General features: G+C 40.5%; 1 protein-coding gene across 1 annotated transcript in view; it reads right to left on the minus strand.

The window, feature by feature from the left end:
• The window catches only part of thrab (thyroid hormone receptor alpha b), a 133,345-nt gene that overhangs the window by 9,541 nt on the left and 106,797 nt on the right, over window positions 1-17,007 (minus strand). The window contains exons 5-10 of the mRNA XM_007572243.2: window positions 13,001-13,062; window positions 9,805-9,905; window positions 9,045-9,192; window positions 8,465-8,670; window positions 3,382-3,528; window positions 839-1,097 (exon numbers count right to left, since the gene is read on the minus strand). Coding sequence (XP_007572305.1) covers window positions 839-1,097; window positions 3,382-3,528; window positions 8,465-8,670; window positions 9,045-9,192; window positions 9,805-9,905; window positions 13,001-13,062 — 923 coding nt within the window. The remainder of the gene's footprint in view (window positions 1-838; window positions 1,098-3,381; window positions 3,529-8,464; window positions 8,671-9,044; window positions 9,193-9,804; window positions 9,906-13,000; window positions 13,063-17,007) is intronic.

Below are 17,007 nucleotides of genomic sequence, written 5' to 3' on the forward strand. Positions count from 1 at the left end.
TAAATCATTGAGAAAGCCAGGAGCAGGTGCACAAATGTTTTACTCAATAATGCTACACCAAAACAACAACAACAACAAAAATGTTCATTGATAATATAGCAGAACTGACAGTCCTGTTGGTAGTTAATGGATGGCTTTCTTCATGCATGAGAAAAAATGGAGGTGTAGGAGCAATTCAGAGAAGCTACGGGGACGGACTTTTGGTTGGCCTCAAGAAAGCTCTGGAAGTGACACAGAAATGTCTTGTTTGGCATAGGGTTTGAGCTGCTGACCCACACAAAGGACCTGGTTGGGTAATGAAAGAATAACTTTGAGGATCTCCTTAATCCAGTCCCCATGTCCTTAGTAGAGGAAGCAAATTTTCCAAGTTCAAAATGTACTTCCGCTACATGACTCGGTTAGTACCGGGTAGCTCCTCATCAGCACGTTGCCTGGAGTGCAGAGAATTCATCCTGAGATGGTGAAGACTCTGGGCATTATTGGCCTGGTTGACAAATCTCTTTTTTGTTACATGTACGACTGGGACAATAGCTCTGGAGTGACAGATTGGGACGGTGCACCCAATCTTTAAGAAAAGGGACCAAAAAGTGTGTGAGGAAGGTTTAGATGAGGCATTTCTTTAAAGGACAGCTTCCGGTTTTTAAACACCTAGTTCTAAGCACTATGTGCAGTACTTAATGGGCTTAAACATTTCACCTCCCAGGGAGAAGTACGATGGAAATTTTTATTTAAATAACATTAAGTAAGACATCATTTACTACATGTTTCATTCGATGGCACGTAAAGCCATTGACATGAAATTATAAACTGAAAGATGCCTTTTTTCCTTTAAGCATACCTGAGCTCATGAGAAGCACGGCCTGCAGAAGCGCCACTTCCGTGTCGTCCAGGTTGAACTGCGCCAGGCTTTTGCCCAAATCAAAGATGGCGTCAGACACCACACCCAGCCCTCCGTTCTTCAGCTGCTCGCGCTTCACGGCTATCTCCCCGCTCAGCGTCAGCGTCTCGCTTTCGGGGTCATAACGGATTGCCGCTCGCAACGACATGATCTCCATGCAGCAGCCCTTCAACAAGATGATCTGGTCTTCACAAGGCAGCTGGTGATCATTAAAATAAATAAATAAATAAATAAATCTATCATTCAATGCAAACAGCAATGTGAAGATATATTGTGCATCCATTTACATTTATGTTGTTGGAAAAAAAAGTTCAAGTTTCCTCACTTGACCGTTGTCAACAACAGCCACTAAGTGTGTCCATGATATCCATGTTGACAAGAATGCTACTGCCAACACAAGAACAAATGTTTCATGTTATGCTAGCCCTTAAATCACTGCACTGGTTTTCTGTTTCTTTTTGATAGTCTATATGGTTTATAGTCTATGGGCCAGAATAAATGTTAGTCAGTAACTCTAACACTTAATGTCCCCAGTATCAGAAGTAAACAAAGGGTGGCAGCATTTATTTTCTATGATTTCCAGCTCTGTGACAAACTCCATGAAAACATGCTCCTCAGCTCCATTCCTGGGTTTGTGCATTTTCCAGGCAACATCAGAGCGCCGCATCCATTCACTTATGGTGTTCTTATATGGACGACGACATTTATAGCAACAGTGTTATTTCTACGTGTATATTTTAGGGGCAAACGGAAAAGATTGTTCCGATCAGTTGTGTTCTCGTGTGGGCACGGCCTAATCGGCTCAGTTTCTGTGTTACACACGACAAAATAAAATAAAATAAAATAATTCCCAGCATCAACCAAAGTTTATCAGATAACGTGAGAGACAAATGGATACTAGTAAAAGAAGTGGTTCAAGAACAGAAGAAAAACAATGGATGAATACCGAGCATGTATTTGTTTCCGCGAATAAACAGATTATTTCAAAACCACCCTGATTTACATGGATGCAAGCCCCTCTCAGCTGAATCTCATCTCGTTACGTGTGCAGAATGCGTTCACCGAATTAATCCCACCTCGGTGCGAACTCTACTCTCCTTGTGTCGCTCCTGGCAGCCGAGCCGATTAATTGACATTTGTTGCCTTGATCTGTCTTGTAAATTTGTAATCATGGCTTGTAACTGAAGCTCAAACCAAACACTTACAATGCATTTATGGCTGTGTCAATTTAAAGGAGCAGCAATTAATTAGTGTTTTTTTTTAGTGAGTAAATGACTGTGGGCTTTGTTTCTGTGCATTTCCTATCAGGGCTTCAGACAGGCAGCGTGAAGAAGCCTCTCGGCTCAAATAGGTTTTTCCCCATAGTCCAATGTTATCAGATTAAACAGCCTAATTTATAGTGACTTTTATTATTTTGAGATAAAACGAGGCAGATTCTGGCATTGCTATCTGCTTAGCTTTAATTTTCATCTCAGTAAACACAATGCGGTTTTTTTTTTTGTCCTTATTGATTTCAGTGGTATCATCTATCAAGAAAGAAACCATTAAACACACAATTATACTGGGGAAAAAAAGCAGTTTCAACATCATTGCCTTCGATTTTTGTTTCTAAATGTTGCACGGGATTACGGTTGCAACTTCTCCACATCTGTAGCTAATTATGCCACAAATTCCCACTCACAGGTCTAAATCCATCTGGCCCACCAGACAATAACTCTTCAATCAGTGCTCAATAATGTAATGCCTTGTCACTACTTTATTAGATGTTTACTAATTAATGTAACAGAAAACCGACTATCATATGTAAGAAAGTTTGTTCCCTGAGGTGTCTACCTGTAGGTCAGTGCTGGAGGAAATATTGACTAATGCAAGTGTCTGTTCGCTTCACAAATACAAAGCGACAAGAAAAAAAACAAAACCCTTTTTGAAAGAAAGTCATGAAGTCTGTCAGATCCGAAACATACAACCAGAGGCACAGTACAACACTTCAGGTTGAGGCAGACGCGTCCAGATCAAGTCCAGATCTTTATCAAACTGAGAATCTTGGGAAATATCTTAAAAATCGACATCGACAGATTTAAAACGATGAAAATGTGCAAAGGAAGTACTGCATGTAGTACAGTACATGCAGGTCCATGCACCTGCATGAACCAAAAGACATGCAGGTGCAATAGCAGCAAAAGTTCATACTTGAATAAATTTTCGAGAACCACAAATCTTTTCTTTTACTTCTGAAGTTATGGAGATCTATAATAGAAAATCCCAAGGTGAAACAAAATGTAAAGCAGTTTAAATGTTTAAGAGGTATGAATAAATTTGCAATGAAATGTATTGGCCTTTCCTTCAGACAGATTAAATGATCTGCTTGACAAATCGCACTTATCATCCTCACATCTCTGAGCGCTCACAAACACACGCGGCCTGACAGAGGCCATCTACGCACGAACTGGTCGTCGGTTGCCAAATAATCAGCCTTCCCTCACCTCAGAGAACATGGGCAGTTTTTTGGCAAAGTCGACTACTCGTGTGATGGCAGGGGTGATGATCTTGGTGAATTCGCTGAAGGCTTCCAGGTCCACCTTGTCTCCGTCGGACGTCGGGGCAACCGGAGATTGGCCAATCTTCTCTGGCTGCATTGGGAAAAAAAAGGCAGCGATTAGCGCAGGGTGTTAAACAATCCTGAAGAGATATCTGTAAAACCCGGAGAGGACATTCTTAAAGATCTCGATTTTCAAGAGCGTCTGTCAAAACTTACCTTTCAAAACCCTCATCAGGATCCTGCAAGAGCCTTGTGCTGCTTTTGTTTGCCTTTGCGGTGCACAGTTGAGGGTAATAATTTTTGTACTTTTTTTTTTTTACTACTAATTGGTTTGACAAATTCCTTTGCCTTGAGCTCTTGTGACAATGAAACACATTTCTCGTCAAGGTTAAGGCTGATGTCTCACAAAGCCCCCATCCATTGCTCACCTCAAAACTTTTCCAGTTTTGTTTTTTTTATTTATTTGACAATCACATTTATCATTTATCATTCACCTTCTTCTTCTTCTTCTTTGTAATTGTGCTCCACTTTATCTTGGTCTATCGCATAAGATCTTGATAAAATACACTTTTGTTTCAGGGTCTAATGTGACAAATGGGGAAAAGTCAAGGGTTTGCATTCAGAAATCTGCGTAAATTGAGGTGTGATAATGATACATATTGTGTCGCCTTCCCCTGAATAAAGCATGTGCCAAAAGCTATAGCAGTTAATTTAAGTTGGGCTCCGGCCATGAGCAGGATAAAACTAAAGCGTGAGAATAATCGTCGCAAACAGTAAAAGTCATCAATCATGGAACACCGAGATGGATGCTGCGAAAGAGCCAAAAACTAAGCATAGTGTTTTGAAGGTGGAGTTCAGGGGCAATTTTTTTACATCGCTGTTGAGAAAATAGCTGTCAAGGGAGAGGCAGGAGAATCAGCTGCAGGTTATACATACTGAGAGCATAACACTCCTTCCGCAGTCTTTCAGTCATATTTTACGTTGCTTAATGGATTTTTGTCTGTACAGAGTTCATCCTTAACCCCAGTGTGATTAGAAAAGCATAGAGAACTTAAAAAATGGTAGCAATAAGCAAAAAAAGAAGTCTTCACAGTAAGCTCTGCAGATTACCTAGATTAATGCAGGGAAAAAACTTTTTGGAACTGATGGGGATTAATCACGGTGCTTTTTCTACTTCCAAATCAGTCCGATTTCTAAAATAACCAAGGAGCCTCGATAGAACTAATAGAAAATGTCTGTTTTAGGATTTATGGGGATTGCAAGCTTACTTCTTTGTCTCTTCTTGGGTCTTGTTTTCAATTAAAAAAAAAAAGTGTATTGCTCCAAGGTTTCCACCCATTCATTGTGTAAAAAATCCACACTTTCCCAGACTCAACTTTTCAGATTTCATTTTAAAGTACATTACTCTATCAGTACACCATCAATTTATGACTATGGCAGGACAGAAGGAAGGACGCGTGGATGGAATGGAATGAATGAAAAAGGGAAGAACACCGGGAGAGGAAGACAGTAAGGAAAGAATGAAGGTGCAAAGAGAGGACACAGTGCAGGAAGACGAGGAGGAGAGAAGAAAGAATGCACAAAAGGAGGAAAGAAAAGATATAGGGAAGTAAATAGAGGATGGAAAGAAGAAGGAATGTAAAGACGGAAAGACAGGAAGAACAAAAGGAATGATGGAAAAGAAAAACAAAAAGGCACAAAGATGGAAGGAAAGAACGAAAAAGACAGACAGACAGACAGACAGACAGACAGACAGAAAGGAAAGAAAGAAAGAAAGAAAGAAAGAAAGAAAAAGAAAAAAGATGGTATTTATGAAACAAGGAAGGTAAAAATAAGGGAGAAAAGAAGCAAAGAAGAAACAATGAGGAAAAAAGAATGAGAACAAGAGATGAACAAAAATAATGATACGAGGAAGGAAATAAGAAAGAAAAGAAAGAAAACAAAACAAATGAAAGGAAGAAGAGAAAGTGTAATCAAAACCAAGAATAATGTGAACGTTTGAGTGAAAAGATGTCTTTAACAGATTTACGGACTGAAAAATACCAAAGTGTCTCACGGTGACCTTCACACAGAGTTTCCTTTTGCTCAGCGAGTCAGAATGTAATCCTAGATTTATGGGCAGTTGGGAAGCACGATCCATTAGAGTTCAAAACAAACTACACTAGGAAGTTTAGGAGTAATTTATACCAGTGCTTACTTTCCGCCTAGTCTACCGAACTCCCTAGTTTTCCAACACAAAGCTGAAGCTCCAGCTCAATGTTATTCTAAAAAATGTTCCAACAGCACCAGTCTTAATTTGGATTCCTGTTGGGAGGACTTTCTGACCCCATGATTAGGTTTCAGAAAATTCACGGCATTTTTTTTAATGCATACATTGAGATTACTGAAGTTAAAAACACAAGATAATACATAATATTTATTTGCCCATCTTCAAGACCTCCTTGTTTATGTCCAAAGGACACTGACGGAGCAAAAAAAAAAAAAAAGGACTTCAAGTGAATTAAAGAAATCAATCAATCAATCAGAGAAATAAAATTTAGCATCTTGCAAATGATACATGGATCTAAGTGTGAATAAAGTTCAACTGATTTACAGACGGAGGAGTGGGGAGGAGCCTTATTATTGCAGTTTCAGCATTAAAGTGCTGAACTGTTGACCTATTATCAGATACATTAACTCTGGAAACTTTTTTCATAATGAGCTTATTGTATGTCTGTTTCATACCAACGGCAATTAAAACTGGTCACTCACAATGTGTCAAGTTCAAAGCTAATTTCAATAATAATTACAAGTTGCTTTGCCCCAATTCTGGCATCATGGATCAAGAATCAAACCAAAAAGAATTATGAATATACATAATTCCCAATGATATACAGATGTTTTTTTTTTTCTAAGATGAGATAAAAAGTTCAACAGTTAGAAGTCAAAAACTATAAACACAATGCACACAACATCTGACAGGATGATGAGATCTCCTCTGGGAACCTCCAGGTCTGTGGTATGGAAAGTGTTTTTTTTTGTTGTTTTTTTTTTACTTAGTCTGCCCTGAACTAAAAGCAGATGTTCAATGGGCCTTAAAGTGGATCTGTTTCTGTTTCTAATTGCAAAGACTGAAAACAGGGATTCAGACTCAGTATTTGGCAAATGTCCCTAAGAGCAACAGTTTAAAGTTTAGGACCTGTGAAAAACAGGAGATTTCTGTGTGCTGAAGGGTTGTGGAGAGGTTTTATGTTTTATTTGGCTCAGAGAACAGAACAGCAAACCGAGAAGGACGGCGTGTACAAGATGATCCAACACTTAAAGTGAAAAACTACTCCCACAGTTTTTGTTTCATAGAAGTTCATTCTGGATGCATCCAGCTGTTTGAAAGCGCTACTAGTAATCTTAGCTTTGACTTTTAAACAGATATCACACTGCTGAGTAAGACTATTAGTGTGGTTGGCATTGCTGGCATTACATAAAACAGCGGCTTCTCTGTTGCCGTTCAAGGGAGAGCACCTTAACTTTGAGATTTCCGAGAGGCTGATGGCATGTTCAATGTCAGCGTATTTCATGGCGGGGGCCTCACCAACACTGAAAAACAGTTAACTTTGAGCTTTTTTCACTCAGAAACAGCATCCGCACTGAAGGATGTGGGTTGTCAAGATGAGCCGGAGAGTTCCTGAATCGGCAGAAATACAGCAGACTCAGCCGATTGGTTGGATTCGATTCACTTACTCGAGTTGGTGGACTCACCGGAAACAACATCCCTTACGCCAAATGTGTGAGTCAACAGCAACACGTCAAAAGGGGGTGTCATACACACAGCAGATAAAGCAAACCACGACTCACTCCAGCAGCAGCAGCAGCAGCAGCAGCAGCAGCAGCAGCAGCAGCAGCAGCAGCAGCAGCAGCAGCAGCAGCAAAACGACAATTATTTGTTTTTACTTTTCTTTTTTTTTAGAAATAAGGAAGTGAAAAATCAAACAAATTCCTTATCTATATACTTTATCTCATGGGGACAAGAAAAACATCATGCATTCATTCCCCAAGAAGTAAATTTAATTCAATTACTTTTGACTTTTAATTATTCCTCCTTTCTTCTAGGAGGGCGTTTTTCAAATCAGAACGCCATCACCACCTTAATGCACAGCAAATCGATATAATAAGCCGAGTTTACAGTCTCAGCAGAGACCCGCTGAAGCCCAGGCGTGATGTATTCACTGATGATAAACTCATCAAATGCTGGCACGTCGCCTGTCAAATACAAAAATCACATTTTTTTCCACGAGCGAATTTTAAATAAGGTGAACGAAAGAAATAAAAATGTTAAACTATTATATATATATATAAAGAGAACACAAATACAGATGGCGGAGTTTAAGAATAAAATTAACAGGTGTCATGACTCAATGTGGTTTAAGTTTTTATAAAAAAAAAAAATAATAGGCATAATAGGGTGTAAAATATAAACAAATAAGAGCTTTTCAAAAATGTTACATTGTGATGTACATTCCTAAACCGTGGCAACCAAATCAGTTTCCATCTTTATTACAGAGAACTGCGTCTATTTAAATGAATGAATGAATAACTTTCAAAATGTTACTGTATAGATTTGCTTCTGGTCTCTTGGCCTTATTAGACTGAAAAGCCTTCTAAAATATTATATATTTGTTGTACGTAAGAGAGCTCAACCTGCTCACGCTTTGACTGGTAACAAAAACAAGTTCATGCACACTCTTTTGTTCCTGCTCCTCTCAGGTTTGTCCTATAAGGCTTCACATCTCACACAAACTCAGGCTGTGACCTTGTGTTTTTGGCTCAGGATTATCTGAAGCATTCAGCTTTTATGCACCTTCAAACACTTTCAGAGCCAAACTCCTACCCCGCAGCAAGATCCGACCTTTAGAGGAGACTCTCTTGGATTAATATTTTTTTATTTTTTTTATTTTTTGCATTCGAGTGTCAGACCATGAAATGTTGTACATCTAAAAGAAAGCGGAGTTAAGTGGACAAAAAGAATGAAAACCAGAGCAATGTGTTCTCACCAGGAATTTGCGGTTCTGTTTCCACTGTGCGCCCTGAGCGTTGGTATGCCGATGGGCCTCCGTCACCAGCCGGATCAGGTCCCACTCGGCCACAGTGGGCTCTGGACGGGTCTGCAGGGTCTTCACCATCTCCTCCTTTTTGCGTTTCTCCCTGTTCTCCTCAATAAGGCGCCGTTTGGCCACCCGCTTTGAGTCATCCAGGACCACTGGGTAGGAAAAGAGAAAAGCATTTAGGTTTAGTTTAAAGGTAGAGTTTTGTTTTTTTTTAACTAGAAAACACATTTCAACCACAATAAATCTTTCTCAGCACCCAACATGACATTTTCAGGATGGTGTAAAGTCTGCTTTACCTAATTGGGTTGTGGGCAACTGGAAACAGGAATTCGGGATTGTACTTAAGGGTAACAGATTAATAGGGGCCAAATACAAATGTGTGCCATTGTTTTCTAGTTTTTCTGTTTAAAGAAAAAGTGAAACTATTCAACTTTTGCTCTACTTTACCAGGATTAAAAATCCCAATAAAATACATTGAAGTTCATGCTTGTCGAGTGACAGAACGCGGAAAAGCCTTTGCACTCACAGTCCATGGCCATTCCCACTGAGATGCACTTCTTAAAGCGACACAGCTGGCACTGGTTCCGGGTGATCTTGTCAATAATGCAGCAGCCATCATATTTGCAGGAGTAGGTGGGGTGGAGGTTCTTTTGAATGGTCCTACGAAAGAAACCCTGCAGGCGCGATGAAAAGCACACACACAGAGAGAGAGAGAGAGAGAGAGAGAGAGAGAGAGAGAGAGAGAGACTGATGAATGAATGAACGCTTCAGGCAGAGTGACAGTCGGTCGCGTACGGCGGAGGCCTGACGGGAAACAGAGCAGGCAGAAATTAAAGCGATGGAGGACAAGAAAAGGACAAGATGAGATGAAAACCTTAAATCCCACGTCCTACGACGGCTCAGTAAAGTCAGGATCAATCAGTCCTCCTGCTGGTCTTGTTTGTGAGAAACGTTAACACACAGTATGGTGTAAAAACCTTACATCAAACCTTAGTTATTTTATCTTAGCTTCCACAAAGGAATACATTTCCTATAATCTTGTATCTGATCCACAGATCCAAATAAGCTGATTTTCAGCCTGTCTGAGGGTTTTTTTTTCTTCTTTTTTATTACTTTTATTGAATTCTTCTTATTGTGAATCACATCCAAAACATAATCTCTCCTAAGCATGTAAAGATCACTTGTACTTTCACACTTAGAAAAGCCTTGGCCTGTAACATGAGCACACAAAAAAAAAAAAAAGCCACAGATAACCGACGGAGGCGAGCGTCTCTGCGGAAGCGTACCTTGCAGCCCTCGCAGGTAATACAGCGGTAGTGGTACCCTGTGGCCTTGTCGCCACACACCACGCATGGCTCATCCTTTTCAAGGTAGCTGGGGATGTACCCTGAAAGAAGAAGGAACACAGGCATAAACATCACTGCGGGAGGAGGGCTGTTTAAACCAGAAACGAGCACCGTGCGAGGAACCCCAGCTTTAAATGCTCCCTCTCTACTCCTAATTTAACTTTCAGAAATCTAATTAAAAAACTTTCAAAAATATCTTCAATGGGTTTAATTGGATGTGAACTTTATGGAACTAGTTACACTTGTTTTGACACAGGGAATAAGTCATAGGTTGGGAACGGAACAGCTCGTTCTCCTCCTATGCCGCCTCCGAGACTGGGGGAGAACCGAGGAGTTTGCTCAGCTCAGAAACACAGGAAATAGCAGATTTCCAGACATTTCATTTGCCGTATACGTGGCCGAGCAGCTGGGAGGGGAGGAAACGGTCCAGCGCAAGTCGCAAATAAAGTCGGCGTGGGCACAAACGTACACAAACTGAGCGGCTTCAGCATGCGCTTTTAGCTCCGCGACTGCTCAGAAACGTTCAGCTCCTTCCGACGCATATCGCACTGCATCAGGACTGAGGCGGGCAGGCCTCTTTTATGGTATGATAACAACCCCAAACATGAAGGGAGAGAGAAGGGGAGGAGGGGGGGTAGCAGAGTGCTCCAGCAGACGGTTTGGCCCCTGCAGAGTCTCAGATTACATCCAGACAGAAGAATCGGAGAACCTGGATCCACTGATAAAAACCTGAGATTCGTGCAGCGTCTTAGCTTTTTTTTTTTTTTTTTGCATGTCTGTAATCTCCAAAAGTGCAGCGAGGAGAACGGGCGAGGTCACACGTGGTCAAAAAGTGACCCAATTCTTTGTCTGGCTTTAACTTATTCAAACAGATTATTAATTAAAGAACCTTTCCTTCTTTACTCTCCAGTGGATGCAGCAGCACTGCAGCTGTGTGCCTGTTTGTATTGAGGCGTGTTGAGAGCTGTGACTGGCAGTGTCAGTTGCGCCCTGCTTTTTGGCTTTGCTACAGATTCTACATGAGGAAGAGGATGAGGAGGAGGAGAAGAAGGAGGGGCAGTGCAAGAAGAGGATGGTGGGAAAGCGAGGCAAGAGTGAGTGCCAAGGGGGCACAACAAGTCACATTTCAAGCCAAATCGATTTGAACAAATACCACCGAGTTCAAGCTGAAAAAACCCCACCGGGGATCGTAATAAGAGTTTAGACGAAAACAAACAAACAAACAAACAAAAAAAGAGAGCCCAAAACTGAAAAAGAAAATATAGAAGCTCAGAAAAGCATGAGGAAAAAAGATAAGGAGAACATCAAGATCGAGGCAAGCCTGTGAGAGAAATGTCAGTGCTGCTGCGCTGGCAGGGCCGAACAGTGGTAGGCCGATCCCAAAGCTAGTCTGTGGCTGCTTTCGGAAGCCAAGCCCAAAATCAATACCGCTGCAGCTCTCTGGATGTGGCAGTGCCCTCCTTTTTTTTGGAACAGGAAACTCAAGAGACATCGACGAGGGTCGCTGCTGCAGCGGCAGAGCCCAGATAGATACTCGGCCTTCACGAGGTTCGCGCCAGAACAGCTGCTTTCTTTGTTTGGATCGGAACGGAATGGATCGGGTGTCTGACGGAGTCCCGTGGTTCTTTCTCTGAGGTCCTGACACAACGGGAACCCGGGTGGGACGACATACGAGACTGTAAACACCGAGGACATTAGGGGATAATCCTGACTACACACACTAATCCCCTGCTGCTGTATGAACTATACAATAAAACTTTAATAGCATAATAAGCGATTACCCGTGCTTATAATGTTAAGAAAAAAAAATTAATGAGCTTCTAATTTGAAAAAGCTTATTATCCTGTCCTGATGTTAGATCCTACACATACTTCAGGATACGCGGTGATGAAAAAGCAGGATTTCAATTAATATCCCAGGCTTTAAACATCTCACAAGAGCTCTGCTGAATCCATCATCTGAAGTGGTGGTAGTTACTGGACTGACTGTGAACTCTAAGGCGTAATATAAGACCGCGAAACGAGCGTGGCGTGGCCCAAAGCGACGACAACTGTTCCTGTAGGTCAGAGACATTAATCATACTCTAGTGTCCATCTTTTTTGAGAAACTTGAGCAGAGTCTGATGGAGATAAGGTGCCGAGGATGGTGGGCAGCAACTTTGCTCGTATTTAAAGCACTGAACGCGTTTGGAGAGTGCACACGAGGATCGACACACGGAGTTAAGTCCGGGTAAACTTCCAGGAAGAAATCCTCACGGCCGCCTGGTTGCAACCCACACCTTTTAGGTTTCCACGATCGCAGCCCCTCAAGCTGAAAACTCACAAGTAGGGGTGGATAAAAATGTCGACTCGTCAATGCAATTGCAATTCATTTGTTTCTCCAATTCATTGTCAGTTTGGGAAAACCTGTGAACTGCCAGTGTCGTTCGCACCCACCGTGCCGAGCAACACTTCCATGAGCTGCAAACGCGCTTGCTGCGCTTCCAACAAAAGATGAGCTGAAGCAAAGTGTTTTTTGTGTGTGTGTGTGTGTGTGTGTGTGTGTGTGTGCGTGTGTGTGTGTGTGTTTTCTTCTCAAAACCTTTACCGTAACACCAGTAAAGAAGACTCTTTTACAAGAGCAACCTGAAGAGAGAGAGGCTCAAATTGATGGTATTAATGGGCCATCCAGCAGCGAGGCAGGTGATTCAAAACATATGCCGGCTTGGAGGGAAAACAACAACATATCTGGTGCTTTATTCTCCTAAATAAAGCTGTTCCTCCCACCGTAATTCTTTCACTGCGTCTTTCTTCGCCCGTTTGCCTCTCTCCCTCGGTTCTGAGGATTTGGAGCCGTCACGCTCACAATAAACACTGACCAACGCAGAGGCAGGCCTATTGTCTATCAACGGCAGATGCCCAAAATATTTTTTCTCCATTTCTGAAAGCAAAACGTCCACAAGGCAGCTTTGAAATAGCTACCACCAAACCTTTGTACAATTGCAAAGCTGCCTAGATTCATTGTGAGGAGCTTTCCTATAGAAATGATAAAAAAAAGTTACACTTATCACTTATTTGAACATCTATCTGCATCTGGACAGCTTATATTCTCTGGATTAAGGATCCGTGGACCGTAGAAGATTAAATCAGTCACTCACCAGTCATACTCTTCACCGAACATTGGCTGTTCTTCCTCTTCCTCTTAGGGCCATTGAGCCACCTGAGGGATGAAAAAAGGGACAGAAAAGGAAATCAGACTTTGTCGAATTTTCTGTTTTACAATGAGACCACCGGGTTTGTTTCACAGCTGTTGTGTTAAGCAGTCACGGGAAAGTCACAAACACACAAGGTACCGTGAGGTTGCCACTTTATCCACCTATTGAGTTTCTCCCTCGCTCTAATGAGCCACCGCAGCAATTTCCTGAAGCCAAGGCGTGGTCTTTGATTAGGACATGGCAACATCTTGATAATTTACTTTTCTCAACATTCTATTTTTTAGATTCGCTGCTGGTGCGGTATCATTGTCCAGTCGAGCACCCAGTTTGGACCAAGCTCTAATTGTGTGACAGAAGGCCTCACTGAGGCCAGTATGATTTTTTTGACTGGACTAAAAAGCAGATAAAAATTGCTCTATAATGTAGCTGTCCATAACAGAGGCGGATGATCCAGAATGTATACGCAAAAAGCCAAAGAGACAATGTAAGCTCATCTGTGTGAACCGTCTGTGCGCCAGCCATCTGCGCTCTAAAAATCTAGAAAGAAACAAGAGTGTTTTCACAAAGCAATGGAGCACTCAAAGCCAATACTATTAGGAGGCCTTTTATGCAAGTAATTGGGTGTATTTTAACAGTAAAAGCCTCGCTTTTGACCGTGCTCTCAAGCTAAATTCAATAGCAGAAAAATTACTCTGCGGGAAATACACAAATAAGCCCCTTAAAGCCCTCCAATTACATGGCTACACATGGGGGGGAAACCCCACACTGACAAAGCAGAGGAGTAGAACCACTCCACGGGCACATCAACACACAGCACATCAGACGCACAGCCGAAACCGCGTCAGCAAAGTTTGAAAGGCACGTTGGAGACAGTCTGCTCAGACGGGAGGTGAAGGGAGAACACGGTCCCAATTAAAGGCCGTGCGCGACACACAGTCAGGTTGTGCAGTCTGTTAATGTCGGAGGTGTTTGCAGTTCAAAGAGTGTGTGGGGTGGTCGGGCTCAACCTCAGAGAGAACAACGAGTACCAGCAGAAACTGCACTGCCTGACCACAGAGATTTCTGCAATAATTAATGTTTTATGCCCAGTTTGTTTATTGTTGTCGCACATAAGGACACCATGTGGAGCTCGGAAAGCCACCGAGGCAGCATATAGTAAGTGCTTAAATAAATAAGCTATAAAAACAGTTTTATTTGCCAAATTAAAATTGTAGGTGAAGGCAGCATTAGTTATTCAGTCTGTAATAAATGGAACAAATAAAAGCTACAACCAAACGTGAAGTTGCTATTCGCTTAATGTATCTGCTTCGATTTCTCTGCAATATTTAATAGAAATAAAGTTTCAAACGAGTTGAATAACTAAAGTCATACTAAAATTAATGTCGCTATAGAAATGATGAAACATATTTAGTTTTTTATTTTACTAACCGAATTTATGCAATAATAATTCAATTTGATTAGTACATGTTAAGTGTTATTTAGATTACCATTAAAAAGATGCATTCAGATTCATTAATGGAGTTATTACATAAAAATATCAATTAAAATGAGATCAATTTACTGTTTGTCATAAATAATTTATGTAGTAAATATGAATTAATTGTCATATCCTATCCATTTATATTTGTCTATGTAGAACTACCACAATTTATTATATTAACTGTTTGACTTTGAATTAATAACTTCAACAGCTTTTATCTAATCCAAAAACATTTGACTTCCTCCGTTTCTTATTTAAGTATTGACGTTTCCTCAATTTTAGATAATCTGCTTCTTTCTGTTTAAGTGTATTTTGCATTTTCATTCAATAAACATATTATTAATTTTCAACAGCAAAAGCAGCTTCTAGTTTTACAAGTCCCCTCTTGTAATTTGCGACGGTGCAAAGACGGAGACATTTTTCTTCTAACGTTTACAAGGTTGACAACTTAAATTCATACCGACGCGATGCAGAATGAAAAAGTCGAAAACAGGACCTACATGTCTGGGCATGCTTGGTATTTAACCTCCCAGTGGGAAAACGAATTTAATTGCCTGTTAAGTTACTATCATTGTGGCCTAATGCTGCCCTTTACATGTTAGACTTTAATTATAGCTTGGCCCTGCTTATGACTCCCTTTTCCCTTTTCAAAGTCTATAGGGCGGATTACAGCAGCATAAAATAAATCTCTTAAACACCCTATGGAGCCTGATTTATTTTTGATTGTTTTGTTTGGCAGCGTCTTAAAACTCTCTTGCGGCCCACTCGATTGAGGTAATGGTCCCGTTTTGTTAGGATGTTGAAGAATGCGACGTTAGAAGCTTAAAAGCAAAACGTAATTTGACAAACGTGATCCACTGAAGAACGTTCTCACATGTTTGAACTTTTCCACATTTTGAAATGTCACAAGCAGAGACCTTGGGGTATTTTCACTTGATTTGAATTTCATATACAGAGATTAAGTGTTGCTTGTTTACAAATTTGTAGAATTCGTAAACAAGATGCAAAATTATTGACACCCCTGAAAAAGTCAGATCTTCAACTAGTGAAGAATTTTGTTTCTTTTAGGAAATGAGACAAGAATCTCTCAGAAGATAAAACCACAACATAAAAGGAAAATTGATTTTAAAAAATATATACATCTCCAAATAAAATATTAATAACTGCAAGTTAAAAATTACACCATTCCTAATAATTAGAGGAAAGCTATTTACTGAAGCTACAGTAATTGAACCCTTATTGAAACTGCTGAACAGATTTGTACACGTTTGCAGTATTTAGATCATTTCTTTGGCAAGACGTTGGAAGACCTCTTCGCCATCACCCCAATCTTAAGCTCGCTCAATTCATTTTCTATCAGATTCACAGCTCTGATGGGGATTTTTCAAAACCTGTTACTTCCAGTGAGACGAAACATGATGGAAAAACTAAAAGATTCATTTATTCCTAATCAAACAGATTATTCATTTGTAAAGACAACCTTTTCGCTAAATCAGTTTTGCTTATCCCAAGACTGAAATGGAGAGTGTCTGTGGATATCAATTTTCAGGTCTTGCCGCAGATTTTAATAAAATTCAGCATAAATTTGACTTGATCTAAAACGGGCCTTAACCCTCCTGACTGTTTCGAGCCTTTTGTGTAAAGTTTCTTTTGTTCTTTTGTTCCTGGGCTTGGGCAGTTTTTTTTTTCTTTTTTTTTTTTTGCTTGATCCACCTTCATATTGACACCAACTTTTTCAGATTTTAATTTTTAACTTTTTTTTTGTCATTTACTTCTGTTGGGTCTAGAAGATCTTGATCAACACACTGAAGTTTGCAGGTACGAGGTGACAAAACGGGAATCAGTTGTTTTGTACGTCTGTTTTTCACTTGACATCAGTGTTTCGTTTACATTGAGGGTGAACTTCTCAGTAATAGTTGTGACAGCTCTGCAGCATCGAGATAACATTTGAATTTTTATTAAGTGAGGGTAAAAAAAAACAAACAACAAAAAAAAAAAAACTGTATCCGTGTAGGTGCTTGGGGCGACAGCCCCTCAGTCAGTCAGTGGCGTGACAGCTCAGACCACCACTGTGACAGGGTGTTTATGCCATCAGAAACATCAACAAAGAGATGCTCTCTCTTTTTTTTTCAGTTTTCTGTCACTCCTACAACTGTGCATTTCTGAAGAAGTCATGGTGTGGAACAAAAAAAAAAGAGAGAGATGAAAATCAGAGTTGCCACATGCTGCGGTTTGGTTTCCCTCCTCTGAGTACCACACTGTTCTATTTGCAAGCACACATCTGTTACATCACTGCACAACAGCCGGAGAACTGGCACAGTAATGATATGATTATAAAACGATAATACAAATCTCTGGCTCAGATAGAGCTCTTGCTGTAATCCTCTCTATTAAGTTCTGATTAAACCCAAAACAGAACCATTACTGTTAAAAAAAAAGTTTTGCCGATACAATATTATATATATATATA

Source organism: Poecilia formosa, unplaced genomic scaffold (assembly GCF_000485575.1).
Source record: "Poecilia formosa unplaced genomic scaffold, Poecilia_formosa-5.1.2 Scaffold7, whole genome shotgun sequence".
Taxonomy (NCBI): domain Eukaryota; kingdom Metazoa; phylum Chordata; class Actinopteri; order Cyprinodontiformes; family Poeciliidae; genus Poecilia; species Poecilia formosa.